Source organism: Cygnus atratus, chromosome 6, assembly GCF_013377495.2.
Source record: "Cygnus atratus isolate AKBS03 ecotype Queensland, Australia chromosome 6, CAtr_DNAZoo_HiC_assembly, whole genome shotgun sequence".
NCBI lineage: Eukaryota > Metazoa > Chordata > Aves > Anseriformes > Anatidae > Cygnus > Cygnus atratus.
This window is the reverse complement of record NC_066367.1, coordinates 38,043,661-38,068,673: the sequence shown is the minus strand read 5'-3', so window position 1 is coordinate 38,068,673 and position 25,013 is coordinate 38,043,661. Positions and strand designations below refer to the sequence as shown.

Genomic DNA, 25,013 nt, shown 5'->3' with positions numbered 1-25,013 from the left:
AAAAAACGTGATTAAAAATATAGTAGTGCATTTCCACTGAGAAAGGTCTGAAGACCAAGTAACAGGCTGCATAAAACCCTTCTGTTTTAGCTTCTGAACTCTACAGAGCAATGTAAGCCTTCAGCCACACGTTTGCTGAAGGCTGGCATCCATACAGAAAGAAATTACAGGAGGTGTCTTCAAACTTATTTAATGAAAATTAAGGCCTTAGCATTATAGATGACTTTATACAGATAATTTCAAAGTTTACCTTTTCTCTACAACTTCTAATGTTAAATGCAATAGCTCGCGTTTTGTTTTTTCTCTTCTCTTAATCATCTCCAGAATTGTTATGGCTCTGCTAAACTCTCTTCTCAATTTCAACATCTTCTCATAAGATGCTTCATCATTCTTTCGATTCTATTGAAAGATTAAGGAAATTTCACATCAAAAGAAAAACCTGTGAGGCACAACTAGCGACAATTTTGAAAAAACCACCATACTGCTGCTGCAAGTGAGAATCAATAGTACATTCAGAAGAAACTTTTCATAGCACATAACCTCGCTGGTAGATGCCACAAAAAGCAAAGGAAAAATCAAGTTTTAGGATTAAGTTGAAGAAGAACTCTTCACTCATTTTCCCCATGCCTTCTCCACTCAGAAAAACTACCACTGGTTTGGTAGGTAGTCAGAACAGGGAATTCAGGACTTGGTGCCTAAAGCTTTTTCCACTTTGATTCTATACACTGTGAGGTTGCGTGCACTTACGTACAGATTTTTTAATTACTCAACATTTTCCAATCAGTCTTTGCCATTCATATCAATTCATGCTACGTGCTACAAATACAAAACCTGAATTGTTTACTAGGTGGTAAATGGAAGAGTTTTCCTCTCTTCCACAGAGGTCTGCAAACCTATCAATCAGCCTTTGATTTTCAGCTTTCTGGAAAACGGACAAATTGTAAATTGACCTAGAAAACTGATAGATTAGAAATTGACTGAAATTCACTACATCATTTAACAGGTTTGAAGTTTAGGTGGGCCATCGAGTATTGCAACTATTAATACAGACAAACAATCAAGTCAATTAACCATGGATAGCGAAGGACTGATCCTGCCATACGCCAGCAAGGAATCAAATGGTTCCTACCAGTGCAGGATTTGAAATGACGTTACCTTTCTTGTCTGCATCTTCTCAGTTCTCCTCCGAAAGGCAACGTAAGGGTCGTTGTTGGTGGAGCCATCCCTCTTTTCTTGTTTGATTTGAGGGATGAGAGATGGTCCTCTGCAATTCTTACGCTTTCTTACCCAGTAGTCATATACAGCCTTAATAAGGTAGTCATCCTCATTTAGCAGCAATTTAGCTTCCTGAAGTGTTACAAGCTAGAAGAGAATATTCAGAAGGTGCAATTGAGATGGGACAGGGCAAGAAGAAAGTCTTTCACGTGTCTTCTACACTTTCTAAATAAACTTGACCCTTTTCCAGGAAAAGAGAGAAAAGGAGAAAAGAACATTGATCTAAATCCAAGTACTTAAGCCACCAGTTGGTCTTCCTAACTTAGTTCCCAAGCTTTTCTGGATCAGCATCGTCAGCCCTCAAAACCTTTCATACAGGTCTAGAAGGAATGTCAGGCATACTGACAAAAACTAATTTGTTTCTCAAGCTCCAATAGCCTGGAGGAGTCGTTTTTTGTCTTACCTCTATCACAGAGCTCAGCTAAGACCTAGTCAAAGTCAGCTGAAAATTTCTGCAGCCCAAGAGCAGAACAAGAAGCCACACGCTGCAATCCCTCAAGTTAAGTAGAAAAAACTACAGAAGTCCCATGAAAATTTCTTATATAGAGAGGGATTTCTCCTTACACACCTTCAAAAGCTTCAAAAGAGAGGCTATATTGTAAGGAGCAATTATAATGCTTCATGTACACATATGGTCTTTTATTTGTTCCCCTAAACGTACACTTTCTAGTGTAAGAGCTCTTCGACTCCCTGAGAAATAACTCCACATACTTCAAACTTACGTGACAGAAACTGATCCTTCAGATGCAGTTTCCGAGCAATTTTTTGGATTTAAGACCCTTCTCCACACAACGGTCTCCTGTAACAGCTCAGGAACTGAGGACTAAAATACTGGCACCCTTCAGATAAAATAACTGGCAACACGTGCTTGCTCCGAAAGCAAGGAAAGCAGCCTCTGAGTCTGACCTGGAGAACAACTTCCTTTCTTGCATCGCTGCGGTTTATACCACAAGGGCCCAGTCTTAAACCTTGTGCTTCACTGTCTGCGCATCTAAGTCTCTTACCTTCAATTGAGGTCAATGCCCACTGTACCAAGTGAAAGGAAAATACTCTGGATTCTCATATGCATTTATAGACAAATCTGCACACCCACCAACCACTACCAGCTTCTTTCATGCTGAAGCAGGTAAAAGTAGACGGTTTTTAAGTTGTCTTATTGTAATGTATTATGATTAGGAATTAAAGTTTAATACCAACCCCCACCACCACACATGCACCCACTCACCTATACTCCTGCTCTCCACTTATTTTCCTAAGTTAGCAGTAAGAGACAGCAATGAAATTTCTGTACATCTGCAGACTCGCACAAACATACTTACCAACTTAGCAGGAAATAAAATGAACTGAAAAACAAAAACCAAACTAAACCAACCAAACAGAAAAACAGAACCACCCCACCAGAAATGAGAAATAGCTGAGCCATTTCTTAACACAGCAGATACCTGACTAGAACTGGCTTTTTCAAGTCTGTCGATCATTATTTCAAACTGCAGTGGCTTGATTTCCATCTTCCGATTTAGTCTGTTCAGTAAGGTTTCATCCTCAGAGTCCATATCGTAATCTGGCTGTTCATTGTCCAGATTAAAGGCTGAAACAAAAACACACACAAAATAAGTGAATACAAAAGCACTCATCTGACAACCAGAAATCAAAAGCCATCCATAAAATCAGCAGACCTCTGCCATGACACTTCTCTTTACACTAAGAAGTGTCCCCATATAGAACTAAGACAGCGTTTAGAAGTTTCTTGTCTTTGGCTTCCTATACGAGGGGAAATCAATGAAAGCTCATTTTCTTTTAATGCAGCTTGAAGGGGTGATAGGAAAAAAGCTTTACTTCCAAAAATTACCAAAGGGGCATACAAATTTTAATATCTCCCTGCACAACAAAAGCAAAAGTGCTTTTTTGTGCTGTTACAATACAGCTCCTCCATAACATCACAATAAGATTCTTAACAATTAAGACAATTTTCAGTCAAATCCCATACTCAGAGAAAGGTACTTAAATGGAAATTCCAATACAATTTCAGTTGCCCGTTTTTAAGTAACTCAACTAAATTATTAAAATATTTAGTAGGCTAAAATAAAAAAATACAACTTGTGTAACAAACTGTAATAATGCTAGACCAATCCTGTTGGAAGACATGTTACTTTCTCTCCAAAAGCAACTCAACTCTAGACGTAGAACCTGAATCTTTCTCCACGCTCTTCAAACAGTACGTTCCTGACTTTACAGCAAAGCTCTTATCTTTATTACAGATTGCCCTAGTCATTCTCCATACTTAGGCAAAGTTTCTGGTCCTACGAAAAGCAGAAGGAAATCATCATTCAGATAACATAGCAGAAATTTTGTTTACACGAAGTATGAGAAAATCCTATAAACAACAACTCTTATTAGGTGCAATTGATGTTTCATAAAAAACTACAAAGGGTGAAACGCTAACTCCAACACTTCAAATAATTACTGCACTAACAGCAGTGAAGGCTTGTCGAAATACACTCTATTTGTACTGGACCACAAATCAAAGCACTATCTTATCTCTATGTCCTTAAGTCATGGCTGTATCCGAGTGTCAACTTAGAGAACAACTCTGCTACCAAGCTTCCTGGTGCACTTTGAGGGGACCCAGGAAACACCAGAATCAAAAGAATGATGCTAAAAAACCATTTAAAGCAAACATTTAAAGCACCTGGCCTGGACAGTCAGTTACAATGAAGTAAGCAACACATTCCTCCCACACCCCAGGCCAGCCCAAGACCACTCTGCCTGTATTCCAATGCAATGTAGTAGCTTTTACCACTGGCAGCGTGTAAAACAATCTGTTTGGCTTTGCATGGAAACTGATGAGAGGCACTCACAGAGCCAGATACAACTGAGAAGTGCTGGGACACGATCCCTTCCCATTTTCAGCTGTCAACTGCTACCTCCCAGAAGAGGCGGTGCTTCACTGTACTAATTCTGAGAACAACACTTACTCAGAAGGCTTCACCGGCTAAACACACACTGTAAACATGGTCTAAAAATAGATTTCAAGAAGAAACTAATACTACCACCGCGGTCTGACTGTGTATCGCATGGAATCATTAATACTATAACTCGATAAAGTTGCCGTGCAGATTCTGTTCAGACACGTCCCACTGCCCCCGGGTACGTGACACCCAGTTCTCCCTCTGAACATCGGCAGCCGTGTATCAGACTCGCACTACGGCTTACGGCATTCGGGTCCTGTAGCTTCAGTGGGAGAAAACTACAGCTTTGAAATCGGAACTGACCCACAGTACTCATTCTTTAAAAGCAGAGCTCTGTAAAGCCGCGTTAAGAAACCTCTGAACCCCGTGCCTAAATAACACATCAAATCAACTTAACTTCCTAAATAAGTTATTTGCTGATAAAACCTCAGCTATATTAGCAGTCATTATTGAGACTTTATGGATTAAAAAAAATAAAGTGCTGAAAAACAGGAAAAAAAACTGTAATCCTTAAAAACCAAAACCCCTACGCCCTGAATTTCAACTCCACGAGAATATTTTGACATAATCAAAGTGACAAGACACAGAAGATAAAAGGTATCCAGTATGCTCTTGTCAGAAGCAAGTTACATCGAATAAAACCAGTCTCATTCTCCTCTACAAAAGCACCCAGGTACTGTCAGAGCATTAGTAAGCCCACGACACACACGTCCTGCTTTTTATACCTCCTAGCAATGCTCTCTGGCTTGCGAGTAGCATGAGAAGCACTGCAAGCACAAGAACAGCAGGTTAACGGTGCTGAAGCAATGGAAACGCCACTTGCATTCCACCTCCTGGTTCACTGCAGGCCACAAAACCTCAGCTACCTCCTGGAAGCCTGCAAGTCTCACGAAATGCAGGCTCCCTCCTGGTTCACGCGCTCAAAGCAGACTTCCTACCTCCCTTCCTCCTGGTAGTTCGTGGGGCTGACTGGATGGATCGAGTTTTCCTGCTCTAACGCTTCTGTGCTTTTCCACGCTGCACGTTTCTGTAGGGTGCTGAAAAAAGGTGCTTCGGTGATCCTATCGCTAAACCTCACCTCGTGTAAGTGTTCGAAACTTGCTGGCTTGCTAATTGCTGTTGCAAAACTACCATCCTACCTTACATCCTCTGCCACTGTAACCACTCTTGCCGGCTACACCTTTCGCAGAGGGATTTGCTTTTGTTTACACGAGCTCCCCTAAGTACTGAGTTTATACTAACCTACGGAAATGGAATTTGCTTTAAAGTTAAGTTACATGAAATAGGGTTTAACATAACAAAATTATCTAACTGAATTTACTTAATTAAGGCTGTGGTTCAACACTCATTTTAAGCTGACCTAGGTGAGTTACCACTCAAACAAGCACTTCCACGAGCCTTCCCTCTCCAGCGAGCTACACATTGCTCCACCTTCCTTGTGCTGGCACCAGCAGTCCCACGATGAGCCAAGACAGCAAGCTGATAGATCCAGACGGCCACCAAAAACCAGATAGGCTTTCTGCCAGCTCACTTCCCCGAGCTGGCTCAGCTGAGAGCACAACTTCCACCAGGAGGGTGCTGGCAGTAAGAACAGAGCAGGCTGTGTTTATTCTGACGGCATCAAATCATTTGCTGTGGGTTAGCACAGGTCATGGTAATTATATCCAAAGTAGTTAACAAAGCAGCAAAACACCTCCTCAACGGCAAGGCTGTGGCACCTGACCAGACCAGGGCTTCTAACACTCCCCACCTGCACCAGAACACCTCTGCCAGGTAGCTATCATGCAAATACCCACTTTACATGGCCACAGTCTGAACAGGTCCTGTTACAGCAGCCTCTAAAAACGTGGAATAATTCTTTATCGTAGGTAGTATTACTCCCCCCCCCACCACTTCTTTTTTAAAATTATTAAAATATTAATTTACATGCGAAGGTCCCCCTCCGTTCTGTTTTCTCACGCCCCCTTACAATCGGTTTTAGTTTTACACTTATAGAGAAAATCTGGGGAAGGGACATGCGGATTGAGTAGCCTGACCCATCAGAAAGTAAGCCCAAACATACTTTTATGCCAGGATTTTTTGGATCACTTTCACGATCACGCAGAGGTCAAGCCCCAACTTCAAATCCTGAACTGACCACAGCCACCGCAAATGCATCTGTTAAGTTACTGCACGCCAGCTTGAAAATGGTCGGCATGTCTTCTCTTCTATTTAACACCACTTCAACTGATCACGTGGGCCTTCCTGTCACACTGGGGTTTGAACCAATCCAACCCTAAACGCAACACAAGTTCCATGACACAGAAGCCTGCCCGCTATTGAATTTCGTTTAGAAAACTGACAAGACTTCCAGCTCATGAAGATATTAATTTGCACACCCATATCCAGTCAGATCCGTTGGACTATGACAGATGTATTTTCCATACAGCATTTCTAGTCATGTGCATATACACACATACACCAAGCACATTTACATATGTTAACAAAATATTTTTTGCTCTTCCTATTGCCGTTAGCAGCACCAGATTTCTTAAACATACTCGGCTTTAATTCTAGGATAGATACAACTCTGTCTGTTGCTTATTAGCAATTTAAAATGCATCTCCATGCTACTAAAACTACAAACATCCAGGGAAGATTATCAATCACACTGGCATAATTAGAATAGTTCAAGAGTTTTGTTTCATGTTCAGCTCAAAGCCACCCGCCCTAGTGCCTCCCAGCTCCACGAACGCCTAGGATCCAGGCCAGTTCAGGAATTTCATGCCTTACTTTTCTCTGCTTCGAGCTAGCGGTAGACATGACAGAATTATACTAGTGAAGACTAAAATCTTCAGCTACCGGATGGGCTGCAAAATGATTTCCTTGTTATTTGTTCGTCATAACCCCAAGTATGGAATACAGTACGGCCTCTTGGCGTCTGGCAGTTGATATAACTCACACCACAACAGCAAGTGTTGTTGCTCTTTGTGCTTTTAGCATTAGAACAGAATTTCGCAGCAGTTACCGTAGCAAAAAGCAGCTTTGTATCACACCTACCACAACCAGACTATGTGGGAAAAGTTATCCTCAAGCACTAGCTGATGCTTATTTTCAGCTCAAATACCTTCTGTAATTTTGTCCAGAAAGGCTGTGAATCCTAACAATACAAAGTACAGTTAGGCACAGTATCTTTAACACTTTTGAACAGATTTGTTAACAGCATTTACAGTGCTTCTGGCACCGCCCAAACAATAAAACACTTCCCTTATTTAGCAGCTTTATTTCAGTTTAGTCAACCTGCCTCGCTTTGCAGGTTTTCCTTCTATTATTAAAAAGAGAAATACTTAAATTCCTTTAGCTCGCTTCTCACATTACCGGTATGATCTCTAGTATACCAGGGAGAACCTTGAGCATGTTATTTCTAAAAGTCTCCTTAGTTTGTAAGCATACGGGGAAAAAAAGGAGACTTCACCACGCTACTGAGAAATGATGCAAGGACCTTCAATACACAGCAGGGTTTGGGTTTAAGTATCTTTGCCTAACTTCAAGTTCAGTTGCATCTCCAAAACGAAGGCGGCATGCAAACATAAAATGCTTTATCTGCTCAGATCTACGTGGAGATCAACAGCCTGCTGTTGAGGCAACTAAAAAAAAGGGCCGAACAGATGCTCACTGCTGTCTGGAAAGATGAAGTTGGATAACATCACTACTGCTTGCACAAAACCCCAAAGCAGCGAGAGGAGTGCACTTGCTGTTCATGATGCTTTAGCACACCCGTCAGTAGCCTTTCCAATATGACTAAGAAACAAAACCATGAGTCAGTGATAAGAAAACCTTCTCAAAAACTCAGTACCGAACTTGTGCTTCACCATAAAGGCCAACAAGCCACTGCAATAACTGCACCGAAGGTTTTGCTGCAGAGATGAACTCTAGGGGAAGTCCAAGTCCCCAGACAAGCCCCTAGAACGACATGTCACAGAGGACAAACATGGTTTGCATGCCAAGCAACAACTGAGCTACTGAAATACAAATACTGTGTCACTTGTCAGCTGAACCTCCAGAGACCACTGGGGTTACTTAACCAGGACTTCAGATCATCTAAAACCTAGGGAGCCAAATACTTCCAAAAAAAAAAAAAAGCCTCCTACCTATAAAGTAAGCTCAGAGTTCCCTACAGAAAGGCAACACACTGTTTTAGCAAAACACCGAGAAAAAACACTGCTACCCATAGCACATCCAGTAAAGTCAGGCATGCTATAGCGAATAGCTCCGATTTCAGTTGGCACAGCTGAAACTGAACCTTCAAAAACCTTGTTATAATCAGTAGAACCAAGGCTGATTTCATTACAAAACCTCTTCTATTTAGTTCATCCCCATTTATGCTGAACTTTTGAATTAAGAGACTTGGAAGTAACTTTTGAGTTGACAGAAGACAAGGCTTGCCAGCTACTCTAATATACACTAACAGCACAGAGCCCATAAACAAATGCCTTCAGGAAAAAAAAAACAACAAAAACATCTTTACCCTTAAATTCCTCCAGAACTTTACAGAAGAAATTGGAATTTACATATATAAATCCCCCTTGGACTTTTGAGTTTTTGAATACGGTAGCAACGTTATCCTCAAGACTGTTTGTAGATTACTTAATTGTAACTAAAGGCAAAAAAAAACACATTCTTTAACTTACGCTGAATGTGAATGAACTGCTTTGGTTGCTTAAACTCTCCTTTATACAAACGATTGTAATAGTTGACATTGCTCTCTGCTTCAGGAACTGGGATAACCATGCTCTCTTTCTTTTCTCTGAAAACTTGTTGTGCTGAGATAGCCCGTTGCAAATGATGTTCCTGCAAAATAAAAATAGTTTATTTTGAAAAAAATCAGCATCTAGAAGCACGTACAAAGACATCCTACTCTCCTACTGTTTTCCTGATGTCTACACAAGACCCAGCTAAAAGAGTTCAGCCTTCCCTGCGTTTTAGAGGACAGCAGGATGCTCGCTTCCAGGTTAGTGACAGAAGACGTGTTCTCCATCACTTCGCATGGCAGGGGGGTTCCTAACAGACAGGAACCTCAGAGCTCCCGTGAACATAAAGCAGGACTCAGAGCAGATGAAAAGAACCCTTTGTTCAGACAACAGCACGTTCCTTTTCCCAGACCAGGAAAAGGTCATTCAAACTACACAACCCCCTTCGTAGGAAATTAGGGCTGGTAAAAACCAAACTCATTGAAAACTGGCATAGGGAAAACTTATGCAAAATCAGTTAACACATACCGAGTAAGTTCTTTAAAGTGTTATAAACGACAGATTCAAATCAAAAGAATAGCTAATTTAATCATTCCTGTTTCCCCAGCAGTTCTTACCTGCTTGCTTTCTTTAGAAGTTCAGCCAGTTAAGAGTGACAGAGTCCTCACAGTGTAACACTGACAAAGCACGGACTCCCCAAACAAGTACCGCTTCATTTTACTCTCACTGGACGGATGCCAGAAGTGCTACAGAATCATTTCAGGTTAGACGCAGACCAGGGTAAATGCATTAATTTAGACTTTTTCACACGAGTAGTTTTTATTAGTTAACTCAGTGCAACCCACCTACTCCTGGGAGTTAGCACTGACCTGCGACTCTTCTCTCCAAGGTTTTTCATCGGTACTTGTGTTAAACTTCGGCGGAAGAAAACCAGTACAACTCCAGCGTTATGAGTTGTGCTGCTCTCTACGTACCATTTCAGTGCCATCTGAAGAAACCCAAGGTGAGCAGAGCAGCCACAGGAGCCCCCCAGCACCCTGTCAGCTGAGGGGCTACCTGCCCGCCGAGCCAGCAGCTGGCAGCAGCACAGGGCACGTGTGCGCACGCTTCAGACCCCCCGGCGCAGTCTACGCATTTCAACATCACAAAAGTGTCTCGTGCCAAGACTCCGGATGGCTCAGCTGGCACACGTAACTTTCTGTGAGCCCAATAAAGAGGAGCAGTGGCAGTCTTCACCAGGACAAGATCCTAAATCACCACAGCCACTGGCTCAGGGAAGGTTAAGTCTCAAGTTCTCCTCCATCCACGCAAGCCAAACACAAAACAAGCCGCAGGCTCCGAGGGGAGAGCTGCGAGGCTCTCGAGGAGCCAGGAGACGTTTCCTTCTCCTCCCATAGAGCGGCGTTCTCATCTCCAGCTCCCAAATTTGAAGGCAGGGCAGATGACAGCAGAGTATCAACTTGAGACTTGCCCCAAAGCTCGGCTCTCGCTGACCTTTACAACCCTGCTGTGCCTACTCCAGGGGCGTCAGGCTATCCTCCAGCCATTCCCACGCATCCGACTGCTGGAAAACATCCCGGAGGACGAGGCAGCCTTTGCTGCTCTTCCTCCTTCGGTTTCCTGGGGTGCCCTCCCCACAGCCAGCCTGAATCACCAGCACGGCACCAGCACCCCAAGCAGCAGAACCAGCGCTTCGACAGCTTGCGTTCAGTAAATGCTCTCAAGAACAGGAGTTCTTCCTCTTTAATTCTACAGAAATTGTTCACCAAAAACATCCTGAATGAAAGCAAAATCTTTAAAAGTATGTAAGCGGTATTTAATAAATTACACTCAAATATTGAGATCTTGCAGAAATGAAAATAATGCAATTCCTGCAAAATTAGAATATAACAAATCAGCGACTGGAAGAGCAGCTTTGGGAATCTCCCCGTAGCAGATGAAGCAACAGTAAATCAAACTATCAGGCTCCCCAGTGAACGCTATTAGAATTAAGACAAGAGTGCAATCAAATATCTGGTGTGATTTGCCCGAGTTAATAAGTACTGAATCAATCTGTCATTCTACCATTGAAGTACGCCCTGGAAAGCTTCGCAGCACTGAGCAGGTAATCCAACCACACCAGAATTTGTTTCATTACTGCGCTGTTTTCCACGGGCGTCCCTGGAGCCACCTCCTCACGGCCAGCCGCTCAGGACAAGGACCTGGGGAGGCTCCGTCCGAGTGCCCCCTGAAGACAGCCCCAGCACCAGGCAGGCCGGGACTTTGTCAGGTGCTGAAGACCTCTCGTTTCCACGGATGCACCCAGTGCCCTGCTCCAGGGCCATACCAACCCTCCTCGGTCGCAGGGAGCAAGAGCAGCGCCCTCACCATGTCCCTGGACCGCAGTCCAAGCCACTGCCGCTCTGGCAGCCCGCTGACAGGCTCTCTTCCAGTTTCTCAACGTCTCTGAGACATCTGGGGAAAGCAGAGTAACGGGGAAGATCATCCCTGTGAAAGATCCTTCCGAGAGCAACCTCAGCCCTAAAAAACTGAGGAGTGTCAAACTGCCTGGTGTGGCGGCCAGGCTCCCAGCACAGCGTGCGTCCCTCGCCCATCTCCCGGCCCTTCTGCCAGGGCTGTGTCTCAGCCCGGCAGCTCCCAGCCCGCACGGATGCACAGCGCCAGGATTCAGCCCCAGGTGCCCACCTGTGCACTGCCCCTAGCTCGGCCTCGTCAGGTTTCAGCTGGACCAGTCCTCAAGTCTGTCAGCACCCACAGCGCCGGCTGCTCCGCCGTGGGGCAGGCCAACCACCGCACGGCGACGCTGGCCAACGTACAGCTCCCCCCACACCTCCACCAAACGCTCTGGCACTTCTAAAATGGGACCGGACGCCTTACGGGAAGGCCACGCTCCCCCCTTCATTCCTCCAGCCAGCACGGAGGGACCAGGTCCCACCTGCCCAGAAAGCAGCGAAGAAGGGCACGCAGCAGCCACCACGCAAGTCACGCTTTGGCTCCACAGCCCATTGAGCAGCACCGCTGAGTAATTCAGATTATTCTCAGTTTTCGTAACACTGCTAGTAGGTGTACGGAGAGTTCCCAAGGCAAGGCTGACAATAGGTGTTAGTACTCACTCTACTATAAAACGGCTTCAAGCAGAACGCAGCTTTCACACAAAGAGCCTTACAAGCACGACTGTCACTCAGTCAGCAGCACTTCGGAAGCAGCAGATAAGTATGTCACTTCCACAGTTAGGGGAAAAAAAAAAAATCAATCTTTCTGTTAAGCATGAAGTTAGGGAAAACAAATCTCAACTCCTAAACCGTTCCGTTTAACATACTCTGAAGATTTTGATGTAGAAGTTAGTCTATTTAAGTGGCTTGGTTCAACCTGCAAACAGCCTTTTAAAGGTTTAATGATGGATTTAGCAACCGGTGTACCCAGACATCCTTTCATCTATTTTTCTTATTGTTTTGAGAGACACACAACATATTTTAACTTGTACTTCACTGTGCAGCAGGCAAGATAAAAGGGTCTCGTAACTGAACAGTAGAGAGAACTGTGACGATAGCAGACAGAACCTACTCCTTTTAATTCCCAAGGCAGCATCTGTCAAGGAGTCATTAACCACTGATTTCTGAAAAAGCAAATCCCAACCTCTCTAATAGGACTGAGAACATCACATACAACTTCGGCCCGTTTCTGTAGCTATCAACACAACGGAAACATCCCAGTGCCTAGGACACAGCCGAAACACAGCTGTTCTCCAAGCACAAGACTGGCCCACCTGGGAAGGGAAACAGTGACCAGTACCAGACATTGTTTGCACCCTCCAGAACCGTATTCACCAACACAACCCCTCCCTTTTACTCTGCTGCTCCAAAACCAAAGCACTTGGATGCTAAACAGCTGTTTGCTACTCTCCCTTAGCCTTTAAGTTCCCTACAGTTATCCTCCCCAGACCTCTCCCTGAAATACAGTTTCATCATATTTAGGTAAATGCGCTACCTTTCTGAAGGAGCATGTTTGGGGGACCCCTGTGGTTAAATACCATCCCCACGCCGAAAAGTTCATCTCTGTCTTAATTATGAAACCACAACAAGCAATTCTGTATTAGACGCACACACCCTAGAAGAAGAAACTTTAGGGCTTTAAGTAAATACACCTGTCCCCTTATCCACCCCTTAAAATTATACCTTACAGACAACGATGTAAAGCTATTTAGTAAAGCTGTTTTGCTACTCTTGATCAATTTTTCCAATTTTTTTAGTAGTTTGTACATTTTCTGTAACTTGTTAATTACACTTGCTAATATTTGGGTCTATGCTGAGGTAGAAAGCAACCAAACGTGTTGCAGTTCACTGTGATCCTATTTAAGAGGAGAACTTCCTCTCCGCCCTTTCGCAACAGAGCTCCAGGTCACACAATTTACATCAGGTATTCTGAACATCGCGGCCTTCAAGGGAAGAAATATCTCGACTGATGTTACCAAGACGTAAGAGAAATAAAACAAAACATAACACAGCCTAGCTCTTAAAATTGATTCTCTTAAGATAAACAGTTTTAACTCTGTAGCCTTCCATTATAACTGTAAATATGACGGCAAAAAAAAGTGAATTTATTAATAGCTTTACCTCCTCCAAATAACCTACTCCTAAGCTAGCCTAAAGCCCCCTTCCCTCCTACCTCCAATGAAAAACAGAATTAAAGCAGAAAAAGCATGAGAAAACCTTCCTAAAGCCTGGATAGGCTATTTGCCCACCAATACACTCAAATTAGGAAATACATCAGTTGACATTTTTATAGTTCACGTACAGATTCAGAAGCAGAAGGGTTTTGATATGAAACGTGCAGACTCATCTCGCGACGTCGCAGCCACCACAAGAAGTTTAAGTGACATCTGTCATCAACACTTCAGGGAAAGACACAGGAGTGTCACGAAGCTTAGAAGTTACCTTAATCAAAAGCCTTCCCCCTTTTTAAGCCATTCACCTATCCACTCCTCAGCACCCCGCTTACAAAAAATCCAAGAGAGAAGCATAAAAAAGAGCCGCCTTTTGTTTTCTTTGTGGTTAACCCATTCAATCCCTGACAGCCTGAGAGAACACCACGGCCAATGGCTCGTGTCCTGTTACACGTTTCTGCATTTCTTACAGAGTAGTGCCAAGAGCTGGTCAAACCAAAATTCCACGCTGCTCTGAAGCCAGCGCCCCGACGCGAAGCTGCCTTGCGGGACAGGAACTCCTCCCGGGCTGCCCGCGACGCAGCTCCAGCCAGCCAGCCCGCAGCACCAGGGTACAGCTCAGGTCCCCCTTCCCACTTGGCACATGGGAAGGGCCACCGAGCTGCTTCTCGAGCTCTTTTGGCCCTATCACAGTTTGTCAGGATGACCTCGCCCACTTTTTTTTTTTTAAATAATCACAAGAACTACTTCCCGCCGTGCCAATTTGTCTTCCTTACTGCCAAATTACAACTACGGGAAAAAAAAAGAAGTACTAACAGTAGGCTGCTGCTCCTGACAACTCAAAGAAGGAGGCAGCAACGTGAATTGAACTGCTCTACTCCACCCCAAAAATTCACAGAGGTCTAGAACTGGTAAGGTTTGTATTATTTAGCTACTCAAAGTCACCCGGTTGTTTCCCCAAAGTGAGACCAAGACACTTTTCCTGCCACCGACTTCCCTTCTCCAGCTCTCAAGCGACTGTAATGTCACAGAGTAACGTGAGTGCTACCCAAAACCAAGCCCAAGCCATTCTGGTATGAATGCTTTACAGACAGATCGTCTGGTTATAGACGAATCACCTATTATCTCCGAAATGCTGATGTAGGCTGGTAAGATAGGTGATAAGATTTTTCGTGGCCCTCCTGCTCTAAGTGCGCCCAACTTCCTTGGATGATGCCTGGTCTCTAGACACACAGTCTACGCAGGAGCTGGGGACTTCAATTAAGAAAACCCACAGGAGATTAAATGCCCCCCAAAAAGCTTTATTTCCTCTCTGGCAGTCTGACTGAAGCCAATTCAAGCACCATAAAATGACTGCAGGCAAGACAGGCAAAAAGAGTGGAACCTGGCCCACAAAACGCTGACACAGGTACAGAGGGGAAATGAACAGAGAACGTCACAGCCATTTTCATGTTCCTTTAGTTAAGGTAATTTCAAAGAATTTTGAATTAAAAATCCCTTTTAGAACGACTGTATATGGTACTTCTAAAATGCATCTTTTTCCTGAAAAAACAGAGTATTTTGTTCCAAGTTGCCTTTGTACCCAATTAGGAGAAAACTGTTACAGATAGTGCAACATTCAGTCAAAAACCAAGGTAGTTTTCTTTTAGCTCCTTGCAATACCCATTTGCATCACTCAGCAAGTAACAGGTACAGTTTTAAACACAAAAGACTGCTAACAAATCGCTTCCAAGGAATTTGTTTTATTTTCTTGAAAGTCTGCTTCTATTAGTGTAACTCGACTGTCCCGAGCCAGGCAAACTGAGATGGAGAGGTGGACACCTGTATATAAACTCTCTGGTGTTTCTGCGCCATGAGCCTGCAATACTTTAAGAGCCAGATTTCACAACCAGTTCTCCCCTTTACTTAACACAAGGTTATACACAGACCCCCCGGCTCATTTTGCTTCCCAGCTCCACACCCCAGAGCTGCAGGGAGCTGAGCTGCAGCAGTGGCGGCCCCGCCGCGCCTTGCGGCTGGAATTGTGAGCGGCCCGACAGCCCCACGCCAGCCCGCGTTGTTTCATGTCCCAGGGTGAGGCATCAGAGGTTGGGAAGCCCACAGAAGGGCTTCCTGCTCTGCGATATTCATCAACAAATATCGCTACTGGTAGCGGACAGCTGGGGGTACCTGGATGGCAACTCCCCCATCTTTAAAACAAGAGCTGCCACACAGGCCAGAAGGGGTCTCATTGTGCTGTACCTGTCACAAGGCTGATTACAAGTCAAAGATCAAGAGGTATGAAGAGGTACTGCTGCTTAAACAGACATGCATAAAAAAACGAATTCCTCTGGTCAAAACAGAACTTACTGTCCTAGCAAAGAAGCTAAGGGCAGAGATAACACAAGAGTTTGGGTACCAGGTGACCCTACTGATTCCATCTTCTTTAGGGATACAGTTTCCTGGGAAGTTTCAGATCTAACCTTCGCATTCAAGAACAAGTTGATTACTGTCCCTCTCTCCTCGCCAAGCTATGTAATTAATCTTCCGATTTGTGTGTAACATTTTATTCCCAGGAATCCATTCCTATTATATATAAATAAAAACAAATTTTATTTAAATGAAGGACAAACACCGACACCTGGGAATTTGTATTTCAGAGTTTTATAAACAAACCTCTTCACCAAAGCACCACAGACCTGATGAACAAAGTCAAAATCCATCATATAAGGAAACAGAAAAGATATCAGAGATTGGTTCTAAAGCTAGGTAAACTGAGAAAAAAGGTTAAAAAGTTAAAAACAGGATTGCACACGCATTAATTGGTAGGAATTAAAATTATTAACTATAAAATCCCATTTCAACTCAAACTTCTCTAAATATATATTAATCTCTCTCCACTTTTTGTTGCAACAGCGCCTCTCCTTTTATCTTGCTTACCTAGTTGTTGGATACCACCACAAGACATGCAGTATTTTGTTTGTACCTAAGTTTAGCACAGGGGAATTGGACGTTACCAGGATGCTTCAAAGTACAAACAGCTTTTGTTATGCAACTCAGACTGGTCAGACAAAAAGCACGAGTTGCAGCAAGACAAATGGCAGAAAGTTAAGATAACCAAATTATAAATTGAGATGTAAACAACAAAACAACTAGGGAAAAGGGGGTGGGAAGCATTTATAAATATGCTGGTTACAAATATATAAATAACTGAATTATTTTGTGCCACAGGGGACATCAGATAAAACGAGGAGAGCACAAGTTTACTGATGTGGAAAAGTGTCAGGAAAGTGACATCTAACAAACCTGAGAGCAGCCTCGCAAGGCAGGCTGCGTAAGCCCTAACTTCTCGCAATTTAAGATGACACACTTACCAGAAAATACCTTACAGAGAAAAATTCTACTGAAGCAGCCGTACCGCGAGGTGTGGAGCACACCAGAGAAGCAAGTCTATTAGATGCAAGCAACCCAGTTCTGTCCTCGCACATTTACCAGTGGGAACGGCATTTTCCTTGCCAAGTACCTCCTTTCAGACAACAAGTCTCTGACATCACCTCGCCTGCTCTTTCCACTCTCGAAGTGAGCATTTCAAGTACTGGAAGACCAACGGCACTTTAGTGACGTGAATGTATTAATCACAATTAGAACTGCATCAGTGTAAACTAGGAAAAATACAAGCTTTTTTTTTCCTGCAGACTTATTCCTTTTCCCTTACATTTAGGGGAGTTCTGCTAAGGGTAGGAACAGTATTTTAAACTAACATTTTCAGTAACACTATAAGGTAATCATCATATATTAACAAACAGGAATTTGCAAAATGAATTTAAAAGAAAACGTTAATATAGTACATTCCAAAATACTTCATTATAACGTTGAGTTGTTCCAAGTGAGATTGCCGTAATTTCACATCTATTCATAGTACCTTTACTTTCATAAATTCCCCTCCCCACTTCTTACTCCCTTTTATGCGCAATAATTGAGTTCTGATTCGCTTCTTCTCTACTTGTTACAGAAATTTGGGTTCTACAATTAGTTTTCACCAGGTATGACTTTCATGACACCTGAAGCTTAACTGTAAATTTGTTTATGTAAATATTAAATGCGTTATTTAGCTCTAAAAAAGTTGAATGGTTGGAACCTGACAAATGTACTAAGGGCACATAACTTCACATAAGTAAAAACAAGGCATAATTATTAGCTTTGTTGGAAAAATAAGTTAGAAAACCTTTTGAATGCTTAGTTGCAGTCAAGGTGATTTTTCTTATGACAAATAACTAAAACCAAGATTAATACAAGCAGATGTATTGTTTGCTCATTTAAATTATTCATATGGAACATTTCAACTAATCTCAATCGACACGAAGTGTACAAAGCTAACTACTGCTCCGTTTTGCCAAGCAGGAGCAATAAGAAACCTGGCACCACGCAATTCAAAACACCACTGAGGTTGCCCGGGGTGTTTCTTTTCCAAGGTTTTCTTAAATTGAAGGAAAGGGGAAAATTGCTACCTACACGGGAGGAGATCCAGAGCACAGAGACACAGACTGCAAACCTCAGAGCTTTCAGAAGGGAGCTGCACTTCACCCTGAGGAGCCCTACCTGTAAGGGAAAGTTCCTGCATAACGAGCGGAGGTGTGAGCGCTCCTCCTTCGGGCAGGTGCCATTGTTCTCCACCAGGACTCAGGCGCCCGAACGAGTTAAGGCAGATTTCGTGGCCTGGCGTTAACTGACCCCATGCATCCGACTCTAGCCTGCAGCAAAAACGCAGCTTTATCTAAATTAAGTGTGGTTTTAAGATATGGCTGAACCCATTTAACCTCTGGATGACACCGAGAGTTTCCGCTCTCCGTTCCCAAGCCTCCCATCCCCACCTGCTCCTACCATTTCCCACAGAAGCACACAACGCTCACCTCTTCCCTATCCAGCTCTCATGCCCCTTCCACACAGGACAGGAGGGAGGCGCAGACCGTCCCCGCTCGCTGCAGACTACAGGCTGGCTGGCTCGGCCCTATCTTGAAACCTCCCTCCAAGATAAATTACTTGACATTTGTCACAGGCTAAGCTTGTACTAAGCAGCAGCTGTCACAGGTTAGCTGATAGGTGTTAACGTGATAAGCCCTAATAAACTGATCGTGAGTTTGAGTTTTGAGAGAAAATCTTGGTATTGTTTACATTCAGCCACATAATTACACCCTGAGTAAATTAAAAGAAAAGCTCCTCAGTTTAACAGCTCACCAGTTACCTACACTCAGCTGCACTGCAGCTCAGGTGGGGGACAAAACTCGTCAGCAAGTATTTTAATAACCACTGCAGTTAACTAAAGTTAACAAAATCCAACCTTAGTGTTAAAGCTGATGCACCGTCATCAAATGGGATGTTGAAGAGTACAAGCAGCAGACTAAAAGGAAGTTTTTGCTAGCCACAAGAGTATTTCGCAGGAAAAAGCGTAGGAGGGATGGAAGATGACAGCTAAAAATGGAAATAATGGCTGGGAAATGGAGCTGGGACAGGGACTTGTGAGGAACGTCACTGCGTGATGCCAGGGGCATCAGAGGGAGGGAGGAAACCCTAGGACCTGAAGACAGTGGAAGAAGTCTTACAAAGAACTGAATTTAAAAATAAAGTCCATAAATAAAGACTGCAACACAGCACTATGATACCTACTACCAAACATACTTCGGTACTCCCAGCAGCCTCCACACACACACAAAACCAAGTAAATAAATACACCAAGGTGCTGAGCTCACCCTGAGAAGTAAGCTTCCACTGGGATAACACTTCCCGCGCACACAAGGTGCTCGATGCAAGTCAAACCCCATTTCTTCCCCAACTCAAGCCTGCTGTCTTTGCTTTGTGTGGAAACACAGTCTTGAGTTCCTTGTACTTCAACTCTTGTAAAATCTTGAGGGATTTTTGTTTTACAGAGTATTTGCCTGGTTTGAACTTCAGCTCTCCTTTATTTACCTTCTACTTGAGCCAGCGGCATCCTGGTGTCATCTTTGTTTCACGCAGCCCCTCACTTGTAAGCAACTTGCAGGGTTCAACTGCAGGCTGTGAACGCACGTCCAGCATCCAAATCTCAAGTTAGAGAAGGTTCTGTCCGCCTAGTCATAACTGCTTGAAATTCAGCATTATATACAAAAATGTAACTCATCCTTTAACTTCTGCATAAGCTCATAAAATCAAGAGGCGCTGACTGTTCTTTCTGAAGAGCCATGCCAACTTGTCTGTTAAGATCTTATAATGCTCTCGTTCCTGAAGTTGCATACCTGTCTGGGAAGGCCACAGGTCTGGTTTTTGTTCATCCGGATCCATCACCAGGGGAGATGCGCACTTGGTACCAGACAACTGCAATCTTCAGCTACGTAATGCTACTACACAAGGTGCCTGCTTCAGAGTACACACACGCACTAGCTGAGAAATGGACAAAAAAAGCAGCCCATAACTTCATGTAGTAGAAGGCATAGCAGCTGCAGCTTGAAAACAGCAGCTAGGATTTTGACTCAAATGTGAATTAAAAAAAAAAACAACGAACATTTAGGTGGAAGAGCAAACAGGTTTTGCAAAGCTCTCCTCCCTCCCAGGGATGGGAAGACAGAAACAGAGTGCAGTTCGGGTATCGCTTGGTAATTTCCCAGAAGTTTACTACTTTTCTCACCTGAAGTTCACTATTCACCTAAATTTCTTCAAGTGCTTTCTAAACCTGAGTGCCTCGGGAGGTACCTGCTTCTGATCAGCATCTCAACCAAGACTTGGCTGCACTTCTTTGAGCACCGCCCTAGAACTTAGGGATGTTGACATCACAACCAGCAACAGGACCTGACCTCCCTCTGAAAAACACCATCAACATCATGAAACTGAAGCTTTTTAAGGGTGTTTTAAAGCACCTACCGCTTAACATATACAATTTAGCAAAAAAAAAAAAAGATACTTATATGAAGTAATAGCATGAATAAACTGCTTTAACTATAAAAGCAACCACCTGCAACACTTCCATACACAAATGGGCTGTAAAAAAGGCATGCTTCCCAGGGCGGGTGTGAAAGCAGGCCTGGAGTGGAAGGGAAAACGTAAGCAGAAGCAGAACTGTTACAAGGACCTCCAAACTCCGATTTCACTGCAGAAAGCAAGTGGCAGCATGGAAGCTATTAACACAATTCCTAGGAGCAGAACGGGTATCAGACAAGACCACTTACTTCCAGGCACACAATTAGCTGCAGCGTGTCGACAACTCCATCTTATAACGAAAATTTACGAAGAAAAAAAAGCATAATCCATAAAACACGTAAGATTTCAACAACATGAACACATACAGCATGAAGGCCCACCGAGGAAAGATTAGTAAGTGACTATAATCTATGAAACAAGTCAGAACTCTTTAGGCATAAGTCAACGCACAAGGAGATGCGAATCTCCCAGACAGGAGCACAACTTTTTAAAAAGGAAGGAAAAAAAAGCAGGTAAGCCCTGCCGTAAAATTAGTGATACCTTCTCCATGTACATGCACCTGTTTCCAAATCCTCCTGATTGAACTCTTCCAGTTCATTGTATCAGCAAAAATATTCGTCATGTTACTCTGTATCAACAAAAAGAGCCAAACAAGAAAGCGTGACCTGGGGAAAATTAATGCTTCCTGCCTTGAAAAGAGAAGGAATATGCTGCTCGAAAGCACCACTACCTCCAGAATGCCTTGAAAGCCAGATGATGAACTCAAGTTTGCAGTGTTACAATGGAAACTGAACTTACCCAGGGACGGCAAGAGTATGAACAGAATAGAAAGCAAAACGAAATTTCTTCGAGTTAACTATTTCCAGCCTTTCAAAATACTCAAAAATGAACATTAAACATAACGACCAGTGAAGATCATCCTGAGGTGATCACTCGGGGACTGAGAATGAAATCCACTTCCCGTTCCCACTCCGTCAGCATCATGATAACCCGAAACCATGCCCTTAACTTGCCATCCACGCACCTTCCCCCCAGCCTCAGCCCTGTCACCCAGTTCATGCGCAGCCATGACCAACAGAAGTGCTCAGGCAAGAACTTTGAGGTGAGCGTTCAGATATATCTGACTAGCGACTTAGGTATCCTAAGCGACCCCCACCAGTATCAGCATCAGCAATTACCACCACTTCCTAACAACTCACACGAAGTTAAATTCAACCTGAAGTCTTTCAGAAGTAAATTTATCTCATTAAGCATGATTCTTCGCCCAAAAGAGGTAACAGCAATCTCCGGTAATACCTATTCAAATTAAAAGATAGTTGTGTGATAAGAAACAAAACAAAGGCTTATCTATTCTGCAACTTCTCCCCCTTCTAGTAAAAACAGTTCATTAGCACCGTGACACACAATTCTTATTCATCAGAAGAAAACCGCTATGGAACGCTCACGCTCAGTTTCTGAAACTCACAAAAGGACACCTTCCTACTTCTGCTTAGCTGCAATCTCCCTCTTACAGGGGATAAAACAAAACACGCTCTCTTACGCAGGTTTAATTTAGGATAAATTACAAACGCTTGCTAACATAAACATACTACATACCAGAAGCGTAATTCTTTCACAGCTGGAGCCTCCACGTGAGCAAAATGAGCCGCTGATTTGTAAATGCTGGGAGTGGACATAAATCTCTACGATACGTACATGGAAATAATTCCAGAGTATTTGTTTTGATCAAATCAAGAGAGAAGTCTGGGCACACACTGGGCAGCATCGTTTTTTGCAGAAGGATGACCAGTAGTGTGTATCGTTGCGCTGTCTTGGACTACAGAGTCCAAACAACTTCAGTAGCAGTATTAAAAACAAGTGATAATGATTAATCCCTCCCAAGCTTTAAACCTTTCTATATTCCAGATGACAGTAGCAGTATAAAAAAAAAAAAAGCCTTAAAAACAAATGAACCAGAGTCTGTGTTTTTGGTATGCAAAATATCAACAAAGCAAACCCTACACCACTACTAGCAAAACCGGGTTGTAAAAAAAAAAAAAAAAAAAGAAAAAATACAAGTCAGACAGAAAGCTCAACCCATTTTAAGTCCTAAAGAATTTGTAAATACCTGGTTATTCTCAGTTACAATCAGTCCTGGAAGCTGCACTGTATCACAGAGTCAAGCCCTACGTACCACGCGAGCTTTCTGGTTTCAGGACTGCTTGGCAGAGAGGCACACAAGGACAGCAGCCTGCTGGGAGCTTTGCACCTTTCTGCAGCAAGTGTAAATCAGCAGCTACCCTAAGTGCTTCAAACACCTTTCACAACTGACACCCCCGGCAGAAGTCTGAGCTAAAAGTCGGACACCTAAGTCACTGAGATGACACAAATGGATATGCGAACATCTCCCTCTCCCAAAAGTCCCTTTCAGGACACATCAAGTGAAAGGTAGACAGCAAGTAAACTTCTCCAATATTTACCTACTGCCATCTCCCATGGCCTTTCCGAGAAGGGCTTTACATACCACTACCACAAAAATCTACCTTAAAAAAAATAACCAAGAATCCCTACCTATTTGTGTGACACTGGATAGAAACCTATAGATAGACTCTAGATAGAAACCCCATGACTGAAGCTGTCACTACACTGGAGTAATCTAAACTCTCTGTTAATAGCACAATTTATAATCTTGTTTGGCTAATGTATCTAGCACCATGCTTACACATTGCTTCAGTGACCATTTCATTTTTGAAACTATTGCATAATATATCAAATATAGCTACATTTCACTGTGGTAAAAAAAAAAAAAAAACAACTCATTATTACAGAAAAGAGACATTTCAGTACAACACTAAAGCAGTTTTACTGAACTGTAAGTCTAAACTTCACAATCATTCAAGCAGCCCACAAAGTAGCTTACTTGCACTTAAGCTTGTTAATGGAAATGGTTTTATCTAAAACATGATCTATCAAAATAACACAATGATTTATTAAAAAAGCGTTATTTTATTAACACTAAATGCAAACACGGGGCTGCAAGGTGTACTTTAAAGACTGAGAAAACCAAATGACCCTCCAAGACCGTTTCGTTAGCACCAGCGTTGTTCCTTTTAAACACGCTCCCAGAACCCGGCAGAAGCTGACACTCCTGGAGGCACCGGGAGCTCGGATCACGATGCATTACACATTGTAACAGCACCGGGTGAACAGCAGGAAACCAAGCAGGATGCTAGGACAGGGGATTCCTTTCAGCATCAGCAGTCAATTGAGAAAACCAATCGCGGAGGCACGAAGCCTCCTTTGACAGCTGTAACCTCGGAAAAGCCAATCCACTCGCGCAGAGCTCTGCCTGAGGCGGAGACACGGCTTCATTGAAGAAATCCTTGCGGGCACACTTACTCCCGGCCGGGGGCTCCCGGGGCCGGTGGAAGCCCAGCGCGGTCCCACAGCACCAGAGCCGGGCCTCCCGCCGCCTGTCACCGCCTTGCCTTCACGGGACGGGCGCGTTCTCCGCTGGGACGCTGCGGAACAGGCGCCACGCTCGCTGCTTTACTTCTCACACATGCAGCCCGTGCTCTGACAGGGGGCAGGAGGGCAGCACCGGCCCGGTTCGGCTCGGCTCAGCCCGGCCCTGAGGGAAGCAGCGGCGGCGGCGGCACGCTACGCCAAGTGCGCCCGCAGCGCCCGCCCGCTCATTCAGAGCCGCGTCTTGCGCCTTCCTCCTTCCTACGCTAGCGTAAAGGCCTCCCCCCCGCTAATCAAAACACTCGCGAGTCGGGACGCAAAGAAGATGGCGGAGCAGGGCCCGCTTACGGCGCCGGACAGCAGTTTACGCTGCGCTCTTTGCGCAGCGCCCCGTAGGAACCGTGCAGCGCCGCGGCGGGGAGCGTGCGTAGTGCGCTTGGTGAATGCCGATGGCCTATTTCCCGTGAGGGGAGGGGGGTGTCTGATAAACAATGGTGCCCCCCCTGCGCGGCTCCCTTACCGATTCCTCCTCCTTCTCCATCCCCGTGGGCATCTGCGGCACAGCCCGGTTGATGGAGACGCAGTCGTTGAGGTCGGGCATGTCCTTGCCGCGGTAGATGGGCAGCGGTTTGGCGGCGTCTAGCGCCCGGGCTCGGAAGGAGAGTTTGCTCATTGTCTCCCCCTCACAATAACACCCCGGGGCCGGGCGGGCGGGGGGGGCCCTCAGCGCGGCCTCGCCGCCGCCTCCCAGCCGCTCCCGCACCCGGCCCGCACCACCATGGAGGGTCCCGCCGCCCCGGAACAGCTCTCCGCGGGGCCGCCCGTAGCTCACAGCGCACGCCCCGCAGCCCTAGATCCGCGCCGGGCTCGCTCGCTCCGCTCCCTGCGCCATGGCAAACATGGCGGACATTAACCAAAGCGGCCAGCGATCCCGGCAGCCACCGCGAGAGCCGAGGGGGGGGGCAGAGAGGAGGAGGGAGGAGGAGGGAGATGGCGGCCGGCGCG

General features: G+C 44.4%; 1 protein-coding gene across 1 annotated transcript in view; it reads right to left on the bottom strand.

The window, feature by feature from the left end:
• The window catches only part of EPC2 (enhancer of polycomb homolog 2), a 40,719-nt gene extending 16,019 nt beyond the window's left edge, over positions 1-24,700 (bottom strand). The window contains exons 1-5 of the mRNA XM_035566114.1: positions 24,529-24,700; positions 8,915-9,074; positions 2,718-2,863; positions 1,156-1,362; positions 251-399 (exon numbers count right to left, since the gene is read on the bottom strand). Of these exons, the coding sequence (XP_035422007.1) occupies positions 251-399; positions 1,156-1,362; positions 2,718-2,863; positions 8,915-9,074; positions 24,529-24,681 (815 nt within the window). The 5' untranslated portion in view covers positions 24,682-24,700. The remainder of the gene's footprint in view (positions 1-250; positions 400-1,155; positions 1,363-2,717; positions 2,864-8,914; positions 9,075-24,528) is intronic.
• Between the last annotated feature and the right edge of the window lie 313 nt (positions 24,701-25,013).